Raw genomic sequence first — 18,084 nt, forward strand, 5'->3', positions numbered from 1 at the left:
AACAGAAGTAAAATAGTATATCTAAAGGCAATGAGTAACAGAAACCATAAGGTGTAGTGCAAGTGAGATTAATATAACATTATTAATAATAATGAATATATATTAATTATTTAAAGAATATGTTTGTGTGTATGTGTTTACAAGGCCAGTGGGCTAGCCTAACATCAGGGGATCTGTTTGGCACAGCCACAATTTCTTTCTAATTTAACCTCTAAAACATACATCAATATAATATCAGGACACTTACGTCAATCTCTCCTTCATCAATCTCGCCATCATCTTCATCTTTCTTTTTATCACGAAAAGACTCCCTCCTACCCCCCTCTTGTCCTCTTGGCACTTCAGATTTTTTACACTGAGCATCAGGAGGCAAGATCAGTTTCCTCTCCTTCTTTCTCTTCTTATCCTCCTCATCTTTTTCCTCCTCATCTTCATCCCCATCCTCTGTGGCAGGCCCCTTCTCCGTATCCTCTTCCTCTGGCGCGGCTGTGCTAGGCTCCTCTGGCACTTCCTCGTCATAGTCAAGCTCGTGCTCGTCCAAATCTCTGGACACGGAGGGCGAATCCTGCTTCAGATCGCTGACTACCATGAGCCTCCTTTGTCTCCTTTCCTCTTCATCATCGTCCTCTTCATCCAGATCTTGGCCACACAAGCTGGACCTGGCAGTCACCACTGCTCCATCATCCTCATCTTCCTGCCTGACATATTCCTGCTCTCCATCAGCAGGGGTGAACGGCCGGTCCAGCTCTGGCGAATCAGGGTCTGGTGATCTGGGTGTCTCCAGGATCTCTTCCTCTCCTTCTGGTTCAGCTGATCGGCTCATGCGTTGCCTGCATTCCAGCAGGGCACTCTCCTGCAGGTGGACCCTTCCACCTCTATCCATTCTGCCATCTTCTAGATCAGAAATGTCCTCTTGAGCCCCACCAACCAACTCAACCTGCTCTTCATCATCAAAATCGGAGTCTGCGTCTCCTTCTTCTCCATCATTCAGTAACTCGCTATCAGAAACCCCGTTGCCTTCCTCTGCAGGGGACTCCGGCGACTCCAGAAGTTCACTGTCAGAGAAGCCTTTTTCCTCCTCATCAGGGGATTGTGGAGACTGAGTGGGGCTCTCAGGGGTATCCATCAGTATACAACCTGCCATTAATAATATTCAAATATATGCAATTAGTTTCTCTCTCTCACACACACACAGAATAAACATCCCTGATGATTAACTTATAATGGGCTGGTTTTTCTGGACAGTGTTTAGAGGTTGGCAATTTTCAGAGTCTGATTGCTGCAAGCAAGATTTATCTAAACCCTTGAAAGAAATCCAGCCAGAATGATCTGCACATTAATCGTTATAAATATGAAATGATCTTCAGTGGCATCCAATATTTATTTTGTAAGGAAATGCTGAGTTGGCTTTTTTTCAGTTTAAACTTTCATCAACATGTTCGTCTGTTTTCACTTTAGTTAACAGATTCCTACATGCCATTCGAACTACCTGCTGATAGTGTTATCAGTGGGATTTAGCCCTTGCTTCATCAAGGCCTAAAGAAAGTAATGCAGCAGGGCTTTCCTCTTTTAGTATGTCCAGCTCTCTTGTCTTCTCATCTGTACACTCTGCTCAAACAGATCAGGTTCCAAGGCTTCAACTTTTATGCCAATATTGTCGTCAACACCATCATGCTCAACATCATACAGTTATGCGAAAAATAAATATAACACATGGAAATTGTTGTCTTATTTGACATATTTGGACAAGCAAACATTTGATCATCTTTGAATGCCTATTAATGAAAGTGCCTATTAATGAAATTGATATACATGAACAAAACCACAAGGAAAATGAGCTTTTTCAATAATTTATTCAACAAAACTATCAATAGACGTGATATTCTTCTGTGGAAAAAGTAAGTACACCCTTGGCCTCAGAAGTTAGTATTGCCCCATTTAGCAGAAATAACTTTTTGTAGGCGTTTTGCATAATTGTCCACCAGTCTCTGACGTTGGCTTGCTGGAATTTTTGACCACCAATCTTCTTTCAGTTGCAAGATGTTTGAGGGTTTTCTTGCATGTTCTGCTGTTTCAAATCCACCCACAACATTTCAATGGGATTCAAATCCAGGCTTTGACTAGGCTATTCCATAACCCTCCATTTCTTCTTTTTGAGCCAATCCTTGGTGGATTCGCTAGTTTGCTTAGGTGCATTATCCTGTTGACAGCTCCACTTTCTGTTGAACTTCAACTTTCTGACACATGGACTCACATTATCTTCAAGCATTCTTTGATATGATGCAGAATTCAAAGTTGAATCAATGAACGCTGTCCAGTTCCTGAGGCAGTGAAACAACCCCAAACCATAACATTTCCACCACCGTGTTTCACAGTTGCTATGAGGTGCTTCTCCTGAAAAGCTGTCTTTGGTCTGCAACAAACATGTCTGCTGTTACTGTGGCCAAACAACCCTGTCTTTGATTTGTCTGTCCAGAGCACATTATTCCAAAAGACCTGGTCTTTGCCTATATGCTCATTGGCAAACTGTAGTCTCGCAAAGGGTTTTTCCTGGCACGCTTCACATGCAGGTAAAATTTGTGCAATCTCTTTCTGATTGTAAAAGCATGCACGTTGACACCAACAGTTGCAAGACTTATTAGCAGATCCTGTGATGAAATTTTGGGGTTCTTGGAGACTTCTTTGTGTGTCAGACAGTCTGCTCTTGGGCTGAATTTTCTGGGACAGCCAATCCAGTACAAATTGGCAGTCATTTGAAATCTGCACCATTTGTAAATGATTTGCCTTACAGTGGAATGATGTATTTCAGATCATTTGGAGATCTTTTTAAATCCCTTGCCAGACTCATATGCATCCACAACCTTTTTTTTCTGAAGACCTTACCGAACTCTTTAGATCTTGGCATGATGACATCACACACCTCAATAGCAAAGGGAAAAGCAGACACTAGATATGAGAGGGGTTTAAATAAGACCGGTTCCACCTGCACTCCCTAAGCAGGTTCTAATCACTGGCACCCAGTCTTCAACACCCGACTCTAATTTTATGGATTTGAAAGTGTGATGTACTTTTTTTTTTTTTTTCCACGTGACTGATCTGTTTTTTTGTTCATTTAAAATGTAAAAATTACTACAAAATGACAATTTTGTGTCATTCGATAGCGTGCATCACCTTTATTAATAGGCATTGTTTCAAAGATGATCCAATGTTTGCTTGTCCAAAAAATATTCAGAAAAAAGCCAACGATTTCCAGAGTGTACTTATTATTATTATTTTTCCACACGACTGTACATCACTAAGTAGCCGAACCAAGTTAATCTAACGTTTTTCATCATAACGTATATCTGCACTGCAGTCTGGAACGTGGAGTCCAGTGTTTGGCGTTGGTGGTACTTCTTCTTCTGGATATCTCATTAACAAAATATTGAACATCAGTGGAAAATGCTGAGTGAGAAAGGTCGCTTTTGTTCTTAGGACCTAACAGCAAAACCCTTATGTTTAAGATTGTTGAAATATTTTCTCCCATTAAACAACACTGCTCTATCACTGTCTCCCTGTCTTCAGAGCAGCACACACCTGCTAAGTTCTAACAGGAATTACAAAAATACTTCACCAACCAACAAATTAACACAAGAATCATAAATACTTTACACAGAAACGTGTTTCAGGGTGGAGCCTTTCTTTAAGCTAATACTCGTGTAGCTAGATTTAGTGAGTCGTGGGTTTAAGGGCTACCACAAAAGCATCTTAAGAAAATAAATCAATCCGAGTGTTTGAATAAACATGGGCTCATTACAAATAAGTTATTGAATTCCAAATTCGTTTTAACAAATGAGAGAACAGAAAAATCATATAACCTACCATTTTTAAGAAAGGACAGTGTTTACATTAAATATTTGCGTGTCAAGACAAAACAGTAATGTTACTGCAAAGACAGATATAAACACTATATGCTTAACCTAAACTTGATGTGGTTTTAAATACATTTTTTTTAAAAAACAACAGAAAAATAACAACCCTAAGTGAAGTTATGAATGACTCTGATATGTTACCGTTAGCTTGTTAGCGAACAAGCCAGCTAATGAGCTATCCGCATCCAGAAACGCCCAACTTCACATAATGCATATTTTTGCAAGACAGAGATAATTGTGTAGCAATCATTTGGAATGAGGTTACCTGCTAGGTTTTATGGCAAGTGACATGAGATGGACGACCAAAACGTCAATTTTCAAGCTAGCCGACTAGCTGGCTAGCTTAGCTAGCTTATTTGCCAATGAGGAGCCGTCTGTCGTTTCTCTGGCGGTGAAGTAGCTTAGCTGGCTAGCCCGCAGCAGCAGGCCCGAACGCGGCCCGCACTTTATTAAGGACGACAGCATGGATAAAAACCGAAAATTAACTTCAAACTACGTTAATTAAGTAACCGAAAAGAAACTCTTTGGCGTTAGTAGACGTGTTTACGTCTTTCTGCCGAACAGGAGCTGAGCTTCTCTCATCCAAACTGGTCAGCTTCATTACCCACAACAATAAAGCGCACTTTCACCAAAAAAAAAGAAAACAGAAAAGAAAAAAACCTGAGAACGCTTAAAACACATTCGGTCACCTTTCAAACCACAGCGTCTTGGAGACACGGTCTCGGTGTTGGGAGTTTACCCGGTCTGTCTCCCTCAGTGGCGATATCTAAACGATATCTTTGACGATTTTCTAAATTTTCTTTAGCGGAGAAACGCACAAGCCCTGCACGGTACCGTGAGAGCAGCCATAACTCTGACGTCATCAAAAACCGACACGGGCCCGGTAGACTAACAAAACAGAAAATTGCTATAAACGGTGGCTATAGTTTTTTGTTTGTTTGTTTTGGTTATGTTTGTTTTCGGTGTATTTTTATTTTTGTAAAATGCTGTAACAGAACAACATATTTCTCACTAATAGAATACACAGGTTTCGCATGGGGCAGAGCATTGCCACTAGTGGGCGCAATTAAAGTCCATTTATTTTATTTATTTTATTATTTTCCTTTTTGTCCTATCATATTTCTAAGCCCTTTCACTTCCCAATGCTTCAGAGGAATTATACGCCTTCTGAAAAATATACATTGTTTGAAATGGGTATAAATAGTTTAAAACAACCATGCTTGATTTCTGCAACTGTTGATTTATCATTTTAACATTTCCCGTTTCACACTCATGCAGGAATTTATCATTTAAATACATTGTATCGCGTATAATTAAAAAAGGTGTTGTTGAGTTTTACCACTAGGTGGCGCGATTGCAAAGAAAGCGTCGGTTCATTCATTTTTATTGCCCAATAATGGTTAAAAGAGCGCATTTTGTCAGCGCCTGTGCTGTCTCCTAGATGAATATTATTTCCGACCTCGATAAATACTACAGATATTTCTTACATAGTTGGGTTTTTACAGCCGAAACAGCAGGAAAGAGGCGCTTTGGACAGAGTGCATGGAATCTGAACACAAAAAAAGAAGAAAATGGTAAGATGCATTATTTACTGAAGCATTTTGAAGTTGGTTGTCTATAAGAATTATTTAACTGGCTTAAACGTAGTGTTACTTTTTTTTGTGTGTGTGTTAATATCCTACTCTTTGTATGTCTTGTGTAGCGACGTGGACATCTTTAGTTTGGATTAACTACAGGTCTTAGAATCTTCTGATACTGACTTCAGTTTAAGTTTATTATGGATAAATTACGACTTGAGATTTGCCTACCTGGGAGGTAGTTGTACTTAAATAATTAGGAGGAGCACAGTGTTGTGCTTAATATAAATTACAAATATTATACTAGGCCTATTTAATTCTGCACAAGAGAACACTGAGAACAGCTGATGTACTGTAATTGCAACCGTTTGTGTATCAGGCATTTACAACATCTTAAAACCACGTGGTTAACGTATGATGACTATTGTAATTCATTCATAATGTGGGATGTGTAAGTAATCAGCAATTTTAAAAAAAAATCAAACTTGCTTTAATGTCATGTATGTCCTAGTGAACACAGAAGTGACATCACAAGGACCACAGAAAGAAAGAGAGAGAGAGAGATAGAGAGAGAGAGAGAGACCTCAAGGGCTACACTCACTGAGGAGAGCTCAGCTGAGTGATTGACAGGTTAATTCATATCAGTCTCTCATCAACACGCTCGGTTCTCACCATCAATTTCAGTCTTTGTACTCACTGCACAGCAAGAAATTGCTCTTTGCAGGACAGTTGCTAGCTTAATGAGTGCATTTAACATCTGTGATTTAATAGCAAATGCTAGTGTAACTGTTTGTATCTAAAAATAATCTAGTGTTAATGACTTGCTAACTTGAATGTAAAATGTGTTGTGTTTTTTTTCCCTCTTTGACATATCCCTCTCATTAAAAGTGTATCATTAATTAGGTAAGTATTAATTGGTGTAGTGAAATATGTCAAAAATAAGTCCAGCCTTAGTCTTGCAGTTTTTTAACAGAACAGGGCTGAAGGTTAATCTACACACAGGGGATTGGGTTGAGCTGCTTTTTATTATCTAGTATTTGTTATACAAGAGACAAGACAAGACAGAGGCAGCCGATAGGAGCAACAGATGACCAGCTGCCAATGCACATTAACAAGTCCAAATTAGGTTTGTTTTCTTTCTTTAAAAAAAAAAAACCATCAGAGTAAATTTCAGCCTCATAATTTTCAGTCCTTTTGTTTCCCAGGGCTTTATAGGAACATCCTGTCTTCTGAAATACACACTGCCGTAAAAGATTACAAATAGTTTGAAACAACTGTGCTTGGTTTCTGCAGCTATATTGTAGTGGTGACTTTATGATTTTGACATTTTTCGTTCTGCACTCCTAGACTGTCTCATTTCTACAGGAACTTATTGTGTATATAGAGAACAACAAAGTAGTTATTGAGGGAAGGGAATGAGAAAGAGAGAGAGAGCGAGAGAGAGACTTTTTACTATTTTAATCGACACTGTTTCAGAATGTTGTGAGTCAGAACAGTTATATGCACAGGATTTATCTACTAGTGCCAGAGTTGATGGACCTGCACAGTTATTGAGTGATTAACACAGGGCTGTGAAATCCTCTTAACAGTATTGGAGATTGGTATTTTGCCCACTGACTACTGAAATCTCTATTTTCAGGGGGATTGATTGGATGGACAATTGCATTAAGCAGCAAAAAAAAAAAGGTGTACAGGAAATTAAATGTGATGCCACTAATGAAAATACGACTATTTAATCAAGACGAATGGAAGAACACTTAACATACTGATCATAAGCACATAAACAAATCAACACTTTAAGTTTCTTCCACACTATTCACACCTTTTTCCCCTTACCTGCTATATTTTACTTCACATTCCATTTCATGTTTCATTTTTGCATCTTAAAAATTCATATTATTCCCTAGTACACACCCACTCAAACATACACACTCACAGAAGCCCCAAGAAAACATGGCGGAAAACATGAGCTCCAAGATGGACAGTAGCTCTGTGTCCAACATCTCCCTTCTGGGCCAGGGAGACTCTGTGTCCAACTCAGTGGAGTATAAGACTGTGTCCGTGTTTCTGGTGGTTCTGGTATGTGGTGTGGGAATTGTTGGCAACATCATGGTGGTCCTGGTGGTCCTTACCACCCGACACATGCGAACACCCACCAACTGCTACTTGGTGAGCCTCGCTGTGGCTGACCTGACAGTGCTGGTGGCGGCTGGGCTGCCCAACATCTCCGAGAGCCTGATGGCCAGCTGGGTGTATGGGCAAGCCGGCTGTCTGGGCATTACCTACCTCCAGTACCTGGGCATCAACGTATCCTCCTGCTCCATCACAGCCTTCACAGTGGAGAGGTAGGGAGACAGTTAGTGCCAAGTGCACTGTGATCACTAAGATTTAATGCTTACACTAAACTAAAATGAAACACATATGCCATCAAAGGTCTAGAGCTTGTTTGTTCTTGCAAATGTCATAGTTAATCTGCTATGGTATTTATTCAGTTTGGACAGGTCTTGAGTTATTATCTTTATTCGGTATAAGGTCAGAGCTGGACAGATAATGAGGTGTAATACATTCTCTTTATTCAGTTTAACGTGAGTGAATTTATCCAGGCAAACAAATGTGCTATAATAAGTCAACTGTAAGTGAATTGATATTCTCATCTTGTTCTCTCTTCCTGCCTCAGATACATAGCCATCTGTCATCCAATGAGGGCCCATACGGTGTGTACGGTCTCCAGGGCCAAGCGTATCATTGCAGGGGTGTGGGCTTTCACCTGTGTCTACTGCATGCTTTGGCTTTTCCTGGTGGACATCCAAGTGAACAGCGATGGGCGCGTCCAGTGTGGCTATCGTGTCTCCCGAGACCTCTACCTGCCCATATACCTAATTGATTTCACCATTTTTTACGTCATCCCACTGCTGCTAGCTATTGTCCTGTACGGCCTCATCGCACGAATCCTCTACCTGAACCCACTGTCAGACCCACCGGATTCAGGCACCATCACAGCCCCCACCTTCAGGAAAAGCTGCAAAGAACCTGCAGATTCAAGCAAAGGAGGTCGCCAAGGACGACCAAAAAGTGCACTCTCATCTCGGAAGCAGGTGTGTGTGTGTGTGTCTCTCTCTCTCTCTCTTTTATATTTATTCACTTCTCCAGTTAATCTGTCACATTTGAGCTGAATCTGTTTATGTATGTGTGTGTCTGTGTGTGTGTGTGTGGTTTTGTTTTTATTTGACCACTGATGTATTGATTCATACAAATGTAAATCGGAGAACAGAAAAACAAATTCAAAACCAGAAAAGCAAATCTGACATCACAACAGCAAACCAGAAAAGACATCACTGAGTAAAAAAATAGTGGAACACAATGAACCATGCATAATTGTCACTGATTCATAATTTCCGCGACTCAGACTACCGCACATGAAAACGATCAATGACAAGAGTGTATTTGTGTTCTCAGATTAGTGTTCTCAGTGTCTTTGGGTTTGGCACTGTGCTTATTTTTGTGTACTTGCTGTTGCACTTTGGATAAGCTGTTGAATTTTTGGTTTGTGTAATTTGTTTTGCACTTTAGTGCTATCCTCATGGTAAAATGCCATGTGTTGTACTGAGACATCACAAATAGTACATAACTGCTTAATCACAACTATTTGACCTGAGCAGGAATACTTCAAGATTATTTGTGAGAGTCTATAATGTTTTCTTATAAATAAATGTAAAAGGAAAATATGACAGCAGTTCTTAGTTAGTTTAAATTTGTGCTATATTTATGTACATGGTTTATAATTGCATATTTTAGTCTTCTAGTATACTTCTTAGAACCACAAAAAGGAGTCTTTGATTTGTCCTCTGGCAGAAACCTTAAAGGTTCACCTCTATGTAAAAGCCTACATAGTTCAGTATTATTTTGGTTTAATATAAAATGTATTATTTGTGCCATGTCTTACTTAGATTTTTTTTCAGTGTTTGTGCTTTACTAAACTACTGTTATATTTTTAGATTTGGTATACATTTTTCATACTATAGTATAAAAGTGGCATAAACAACAAAAGAGAAAATGTAAACATGAAACACTTATGTTAATGACAATCACCAGCCAAAATATCATAGTGTGATGTCTCTACGCTGTACTAAATTCATTAAGAGAGCTCTTTGTCTTGTATTTCCTCTACCCAAGGGATTCCTAAAGGGCAAACACAGGACAACACTACCTGTAGCAGCCTGTCACACACCTAGCTTTTCCTATGACAGAACATAGTTTAAATATCACCATGTGCAGGAGAATACCTGTTTGTATATTCCTTAGCTACAAATGTCTGTAAAATGTTTTAGAAAAGTTTTCATATAAATCTTAATTTATCACTCTCATTACCACTTTACAAACTAATCCATTTTTTATATGGTCTTAGAGAATGAATACTTGAGTGCTCCCTGTTTTTTTTTTCTAAACACTCAGTAATTGAATGACTCTACACATGTAGGAGGTTGTACAGAGATGATTGAGCATAGATGCTTGCTATGGATAAATACTAATAGGAAATTAATTATCTAATAGTCATACCAATGCAATGAAAATGAGTGCAGTGGAGATGTTATTGTAGGAGGAGTTGGCCAAAGCTATAGAACCACAAGGTTTCTGAGGTCCAGACCTCATTAGGTTTAGAAGTATTTTTTTTAATCCCAAGTTTGCCTACACCAGTTATTAAATTCGGTATGGAAACGGCAACATCCTAATTATGAAACGACAGAATGTGGACTACTATGTGGAAAAACCTGCATTCCAAGACCCAATCAGCAGTGACGACTGGTTCTGAACTGACCTCAGAGCAGCACTTTAGATTTGCCCATGGATTTAATCCCTCCTTATGTTTAGAGGAGGAGGATGAGCACAAGTGCAAAGCAAGAGAGAAAGATTGTTAAACTGCAAACCAAGATTAGCCATATTTAGCTCAGTAAAATGAAATAGTCTAAGTCGAGTAGTATGGAAGAATGGAAGTGTAACATAACAGAGATTAGAAATTGGTATAGTATGCATTCTTCATTGTTGCAATGTGGACACAATTGTCTCACAAATGTTTTTCAGCCCTGGAGATCATCCTGGGGTCCAGTTCTACACTGTTAAAATTTGTGCTATATTTATGTACATGGTTTATAATTGCATATTTTAGTCTTCTAGTATACTGTTACAAGCATCTCTTAAAAGCCACATCCTTGCCCAGGTCCACTTAAACATGAAAAGTGTAAATACAAATATCAGATAAACTCTTTTCATTTGTAACTAATGTTTAACTACAAGCAGAAATTCTTAAAAAAAAAAAAAAAAAACCATTACAGTGAGTTGTGTTTATGAACTTTTCAATGAAAACTGAGGGATTTATCAAAATGAATGTTTGCTTATGTTATTGCGTATATTTACGCACAGTTTTGACCATGGGTATGCAAAGCAACGGTGAAGTACAAAGACGTGAGTGCAATGTGTTCAATCAGGAGCACTTTATGTAGTGGCTTGTTAATTCATCGTAAATAAATCCTTGAATTACCTATGAAAGTATGAAAGTAATTGATAAAGACATATAACACTTTGCTGTTGATATAACCTTCAGCTAGGACCCGCAGGAGAAGGACATGAGGCACACAAATTAATATGTGTGCATGGCTAAGTGCTTTCGACCATATTATTTTTGCCTACACGCACATTTCAGAGAGAAATTAGGGATATAAAGGGTATTCCCCATCCATCATTGTGTAGGATTGTACCCACAGTGTTGGATGCCATGTTTTCTCTTGGCCTGACATTTATTCAGTTTCCCAGTGCACCAATGCACAACAGGAATTCCATGCAAGGCGAGTTCAGGATGGACCAAAGGTGTTCTCTTTCATTCCAACAGGACTGGCTACTTTGTCATTTTTTTCCTCTTGCTTTAATGGATAATTTTCAACATTTTTTCACAGCATGAAATTTTTTGAGAAACTACTGCGGAAAAGAATGGAATACTCACTTATAAAGGAAGTCTAAGGGCAGGTGTTAAATTTTGCCATACATGATTGTACTATATATCTCAAGTTTAAAACGACAGCCATTACAATCTAACAGGTAAGGTCTCAGGAGGAGACAGACATGAGAGAATAGCTTACAAAGCTGTTCTTATGTAGTTCTATCCAATTTTCAGTTAAAAGCAATACTGCAATATTTAATGCTGAAATTTGTAGTATCCATGATGCATAGCCACAAATTAAAGCCACAACGTAGCCCCCTTTCTAAAAGGCTGAACCATTCAGATGATTCAGAGATTCATTTACAAATACCTCTGACAAAACATCTAATTTAAGTTGTTGTTCAAAATATGTGATTCACTTAAACCTTTCCTGACTTCTCCAACACCTGCCATTAGTCTTCAGTTATAAGTGAATTCCAAGTAAACAAGTTTTCTGTACTTTTCGTAGTTCACAGTAACAGGTAGCAATTATTGTCCATAGTAATTGCGCATATAATACAGATTCAGTAAATAGAGACTACAGGCTGGAAAAAACTGTGTTTCATTTAACATGGTGATTAGTGTCATACTAACAACAGAAACAAAGGTCTGACTATATATGATTATATTCCATATAGTCCATATTATATTTTGTTGGCTTTGCAGCCATTTTCTCAAACAAGAACAGCTCACACACAAACACATACTGTGCGTACACTGGTTTTTCTATCTTTGTGAGGACTAAGTGTAAACAAGCCTAATCAGTCTACGGTATACACCTAATCAGTCCCTCCAGGATTTTGCGATTGCAGCAATTAATACAAAATCAAGGAAACTCCGCAATATTAGCAGGAGCTTGCAGTTTATCAAAATTACCTCAGATTTACAGAAGATTTGGACCAAAACGCATCATGTGACATCATCACAATTTGCACATTCAAATTCGCCAAAGCCCCCTTTGATTTACATTCGTTGAATATGAGTACAGCCAAAAGGGCTCATATACAAACAAACAACACCGCAACCGTGCAAGACAATTTAAAGCAATTGCAATTTTGCCAATTCATGTAGTTTTCTGGAAAAAAGCACAAAAAACTCCACAAATTATATCGCAAATTTGAAAAAAGACACAGCAGAATCAAGCATTTTTGGCCACACAAATCACCAAAAAACTCCTGTACGAGCTGCCTAATCCCAACCCTTACCTTAGTAACCAAAATAATATTTGAGACCTTTTAGCTTTACAAATACAAGTTTTTGAAAAGCTACATGGTTTTTTCTGTGTGTGAGTATAATATGATTGAGATGACAGTTATCCGTATTGTATCATTATTAGGACATTCTCCGCTTTCTGGTTCTCACAAAGGGCTAAAAACCTGCCACACACACACACACACACACACACACACACACACACACACACACACACACACACACCCCACTCTCTACAGTCTTTGATGCCTGTTCAGGACCAGGGGTGAATTTCAGACCAGCTGTCAGTCTATTACCAAAATGAAGAGTTACTAGAACTCCCACTGATCTTGTGTGGGTGGGTGAGCCCATATGACAATTGTGTGCTTACCTGGGTGTGTGTGTGTGTGTGTGTGTGCATGCACTCACTTGCTAGTCTGTGGCATAGATCATATATTAAAGAGGGCTCCACTTGAGGAAAAAGATTTGCATAATATGATTTGTGGTGCTCAGTGAAGTACGCTTAATGCTGCTGATGATTCTAGTCACACAGATCAGGAATAAATCTCCCCCGCCCCCCACTTCTTTGTTCTCCCCACTTTTTCTCCACACCTCCAGCCACTTTCATTGCACAATTATCTCAACATTTCACAAAGTTCAGTAAACTTCAGGCTGTTCACAGAGCTCCAGTGGATGGGCGTAATCACCAGATTTGAGGGAAGTTATCTGTGCTGTGAATCAGATAATACTATTGTTAAGGCAGCAGCTCCCCTTTATTTAACTTAATTGTAAGCAGCAGGCAGCTTTGTTTGTGCTGTGTTAAGACCTTGATTCCACCTGATGAAGAATCACAGTAACCAGAGGTATTTATAAATGTCACTGCTAGTCACACTTATTATCTGGCACTGTGATAATTAATGGAGCTCCTCCCAATCTCATGCCGCTTCAATTAAAATGTGCTGAGAATTTGTCACGACCATCCAAGGTCTCGCTCACCAGTTGTCAATCTGTCTGTGGTGTAGGATGACAAATAGCAATTAGCCTTGCAAGAGCCGTTTTATTCACATGTCATTCGAGAGATGTGAGGTGTTTGTTTGACATTTTCTCTAGTCCAGGCTTTAATGCTGTAAAAAAAAAAAAAAACTAGAAAAAAAGTCAAGGCCGAGCTCTGACAACAAAAGCAATTCAGTTGAAAGTGTGTGTTATTCAGAAAAACAAAGGAAATAAGAGGGCAGGAGAAGGTTTCATTCTTTGCTGAAAATGTTAAACTAAAATGAGAGAACAGTCTGGTGGTGATTCTATTATAGCCCTCTCCCTGAGGTTATACACTGCCCATCTACTCACTGTCACCATGGCCACAAAGCCACAGGCTGTATGACAATTTGCTACTCTCTCTCTCCCTCAGTCATTCCCTCACTCATTCCCTCACTCATTCCCTAACTCATTCACTCACTCACTCACTCACTCACTCAACATCTCTTTCTTACTTTCTTTCTCCCTCAGCCATAAACTCTTTCACCTTGGAATGCAGGACACTTATGTATACATGTACCTTCCAGTTCAGAAACTTCCCATGTGAATGATGAAATAATTCACATTTCAGGATCAGGATAAAATGTTTTTCTACAAAAACAAAACAAAACAAATTTCTTCAAATTTCACAAATTGTTCACGAATGATGTCATAATTGTTGTCCCTTGTATCTCTTAAAAATATGAGCAAATAAGGCGGTGAAAATTTTTCTTTATTATTTAACCTTTTGATCTTTTGTTTAAAAAAAATTCACAAAAATACTCTGCTCTCATGGATATCAAACAAAACACAGGTTTATAAAAAATATAAATATATTTGTTAAATATAGGTGTGCAACAATTATTGGCACCCTTTTAGTCAATACTTTGTGCTACCTCCCTTTGCCAAGATAACAGCTCTGAGTCTTCTCCTATAATGCCTGATGAGGTTGGAGAATACATGGCAAGGGATCTGAGACCATTCCTCCATACAGAATCTCTCCAGATCCTTCAAATTTGGAGGCACATGCTGGTGGACTCTGCTCTTCAGTTCACCCCACAGGTTTTCTATGGGTTTCAAGGCAGGGGACTGGGATGGACATGACAGGACCTTGACTTTGTGGTCAGTAAACACTTTTATTGTTGATTTAGATGTATGTTTTGGATCATTGTCCTGCTGGAAGATCCAACCACGGCCCATTTTAAGCTTTCTGGCAGAGGCAGTCAGGTTTTCATTTAATATCTGTTGATCTTTGATAGAGTCCATGATGCCATGTATCCTAACTAAATGTCCAGGTCCTCTGGCAGAAAAACAGCCCTAAAACATTAAAGAGCCACCACCATATTTAACCGTGGGCATGAGGTACTTTTCCATATGGTTACCTCTCTATGTGCGCCAAAACCACCTCTGGTGTTAATTGCCAAAAAGCTCTATTTTGGTTTCATCTGACCATACAACCCGATCCCATCTGAAGTTCCAGTAGTGTCTGGCAAACTGAAGACGCTTGAGTTTGTTTTTGGATGAGAGTAGCAGCTTTTTTCTTGAAACCCTTCCAAACAACTTGTGGTGATGTAGGTGAATTTGGATTGTAGTTGTGGAGACTTTCTGACCCCAAGACGTAACTAACTTCTGCAATTCTCCAGCTGTGATCCTTGGAGATTTTTTGGCCACTGGAACCATCCTGAAACAGGAAGTCATGCTTGAACAATTTCCTGTTCCTAGTCACCCAAGTGTACTAAAAAATTTAAAATATCAATGGGAATATACTTAAAATATTGTTTTTTCATATGAATTCATAGGGATGCCAATAATTGTTGCATACCTATATTTAACAAAGATATTTTTTTTATATAAACCTGTGTTGTGTTTGCAATTGTTTGATATCCATGAGAGAAGAGTATTTTTGTTAATTTTCTGAACAAAAGATCAAAAGATTAAACAGTAAATACAAATTTTCACAGCCTTCTTTTCTCATATTTACCAAGGGTGCCAATATTAGTGGAGGGCATTGTAGGTTGTTCTGAAGGATGCTTTGCCCATGTTTAAAATATCTGGCATATTTGTATTTGTAAAAATTCACATGTAATATAAGTGAAACATGGCATGGCAGCTGTCATTTTGTCACTTTTGGTATCATGTCAAGTATTGTCGTTGACATAGCGTTGCATCATAACATTTTTTGAGCTGGCTTTTATTAGAACGTAAGCCATTAGACCATGCACTTTACCTAAGGCTAGAGAGCTCTGTTCAGTGAATAGTGGAATGATTATCACTGTTACAGCCTTCACTAGTTAACATTGTTATACAGCAGGATTTCATACAGCAAGTTACTGTTATTATCAAGTATTGAGTTCAGGAGACATTCTCTAGAGCATCATATGAAACACTTATCCTGATTCGTTTTTTTCCAGTTTAACTTGGAATTTAACCTAATGAGCAAAACTCACACTTTCTGAGAAGCTCTTGACCTGTATCTGCATGATATTTTGCACTGCGCCGCTGCCACATAATTGGCTGAGTGGATAATTGCGTGAATGAGCAGGTGTACCGCTGTTCCTATTAAAGTGGTTTTACCATATTACACTCTGATATATTCATAGTTATATGTGTACTACCACTAAGTAAAAAGTTATCAAATATTTATTTATACACGAGCAATAAGGTAGAGTATAATAACATAGAGGTGAGCTGTAAATCTGAATGGGCCCTAACATTACTGTCATCTTTAAAGGTATCAGTATGTGAACTGTGTGATTATCTGCCAGTGTTTGCAGTCTTTGTTAGCTGTTGAGCTTTGTGTCTGCTATCAGCTACATCTACTGAAAGGTATTCTGCCCATTTTTTCTGTCTGGTGGATTGGACAGAGAGTGGTCAGTGTGTTCATAAAATAGATCCAATCGCATCTGTAAACAAACTGACACAATGAAAAGCTGAGTCACTTAGTTGTGCTCAGTGCTCCGGACACACTTAGTAACAAGCACAACTTCAATCCCTGGGAGTTGCTCAGAGCAAAAAATGGAACGATTTCCAGGAATAAGAAACTGTTAGTTAATGCTGGAAGGGGATTTAGATGTTTATTGTCCTCCTTAGCAACCCACATAAATGTTTGTGCTAAGAAATTTCAAATAGCTTACAATACATATTTAAAATTGCCACTTTGGAAATCCACCAAGGTCCTCACAGTGGGCATAATGACAAAGAGAAGGGCACTTTGCACTTATACTTTGTGTTGTCACTCTGGGTGGTGCAGTTATATTTAGCTAAAACACTTAAATGTCTAAATGCGGTCTGTGATCAGCTGTAAAGACTGTGCTTAATAACTCATAAAAGTTGTATTACAAACCACTCTTGCTACTGGCCACTGTTTTCTGGGTCACATATAGTCTCAAAGTCATTATCAACATACTGTGTCATCTCGACTCTCCACAGGTCACCAAGATGCTTGCTGTGGTGGTGGTCCTTTTTGCCCTCCTGTGGATGCCCTACAGAACCCTGGTGCTAATCAACTCCTTTGTCAGCACACCATACTTGGACGCCTGGTTCTTGCTCTTCTGCAGGACGTGCATCTACGCCAACAGTGCTATCAATCCCGTAGTGTACAACCTAATGTCTCAGAAGTTCCGCTCTGCGTTCCGCGGCCTGTACAAGTGCCAGCAGCCAGCCAGTCACCAGCGCAGTCTGTCCTCACTCCAGACCAGTTACACTCTAGCTAGAGACCCTCGAAGCACTCACGTCAGCAATGGCACCAAGGAAACTGACAAGAGAATCAGCTGTCATACCACCAACCAGGAACCATGTATGGAAAGTCCCCTGGGTGAAAAGAAAAGTGCTACAGAGAATACTGGTATTGACAATAATGGCATGGATCAGCTACAAGAAAAGACAGATGAAATCGACACAAGCAAGGATCGAGGGGATATTGCAAACCTTGCCACAGAAGCTGAAAGAAAAGGAATTAAAAAAGAAGATAACGGTCTTGGCTTGGAGAAAAAGATCAATAGCCAATGCTCTGATATTAGAAAAGATAGGGAAAATTGGAATAATGTTACCAATCACACAACTCCAGACATTACTCATCCTAATGCAGAGAAGGCTGTGCTAGCCCCTGATGAGATGAAACCTACACTTAGCCATGTTGAGCAAAATGCTAAGGAATTGATCCACAGCACATTGTAATCCCCCCTAATGTTTCATTCTTTAAGATTTTCAAAGGAAATCATGTATGGGTTGGTGTTGTAGAGTTTATTGCCCTGATTTGAAAAAAAAAAATTGATTGTTGTTAAAAGGAGAGCAAAAAAAATCTCAAGATTAATGTCGATTATCAGACAGGCTCCAAAAAAGCTGTATGTCTTTGCACCTGCTGATGAGACAGTCTGCTATGGATTGCAAAGACTTGGACACTCTTTCTGTATTAATCTTGTTG

The 18,084-nt window shown here is 39.0% G+C and overlaps 2 protein-coding genes across 3 annotated transcripts in view; one reads left to right on the top strand and one right to left on the bottom strand.

The window, feature by feature from the left end:
- Nucleotides 1-4,780, bottom strand: part of zc3h18 (zinc finger CCCH-type containing 18) — a 39,204-nt gene extending 34,424 nt beyond the window's left edge. Inside the window, exons 1-2 of one of the 2 annotated variants that reach the window (XM_053622974.1) lie at nt 4,601-4,780; nt 248-1,137 (exon numbers count right to left, since the gene is read on the bottom strand). In XM_053622974.1, coding sequence (XP_053478949.1) covers nt 248-1,126 — 879 coding nt within the window. In that variant the 5' untranslated portion in view covers nt 1,127-1,137; nt 4,601-4,780. Of the gene's footprint in view, nt 1-247; nt 1,138-4,176 lie in introns of both variants that reach the window. The other variant, XM_053622975.1, reaches the window with a different exon arrangement.
- A 2,529-nt stretch (nt 4,781-7,309) lies between these two features.
- trhr2 (thyrotropin releasing hormone receptor 2) lies at nt 7,310-17,837 on the top strand. The gene is made up of 3 exons (XM_053623885.1): nt 7,310-7,833; nt 8,166-8,583; nt 17,091-17,837. The coding sequence occupies exons 1-3, from the start codon at nt 7,442-7,444 to the stop codon at nt 17,835-17,837; spliced, it is 1,557 nt and encodes a 518-aa protein (XP_053479860.1). The 5' UTR covers nt 7,310-7,441.
- The last annotated feature ends 247 nt before the right edge of the window (nt 17,838-18,084 follow it).

The sequence above is a fragment of the Ictalurus furcatus genome, chromosome 4 (assembly GCF_023375685.1).
Source record: "Ictalurus furcatus strain D&B chromosome 4, Billie_1.0, whole genome shotgun sequence".
NCBI lineage: Eukaryota > Metazoa > Chordata > Actinopteri > Siluriformes > Ictaluridae > Ictalurus > Ictalurus furcatus.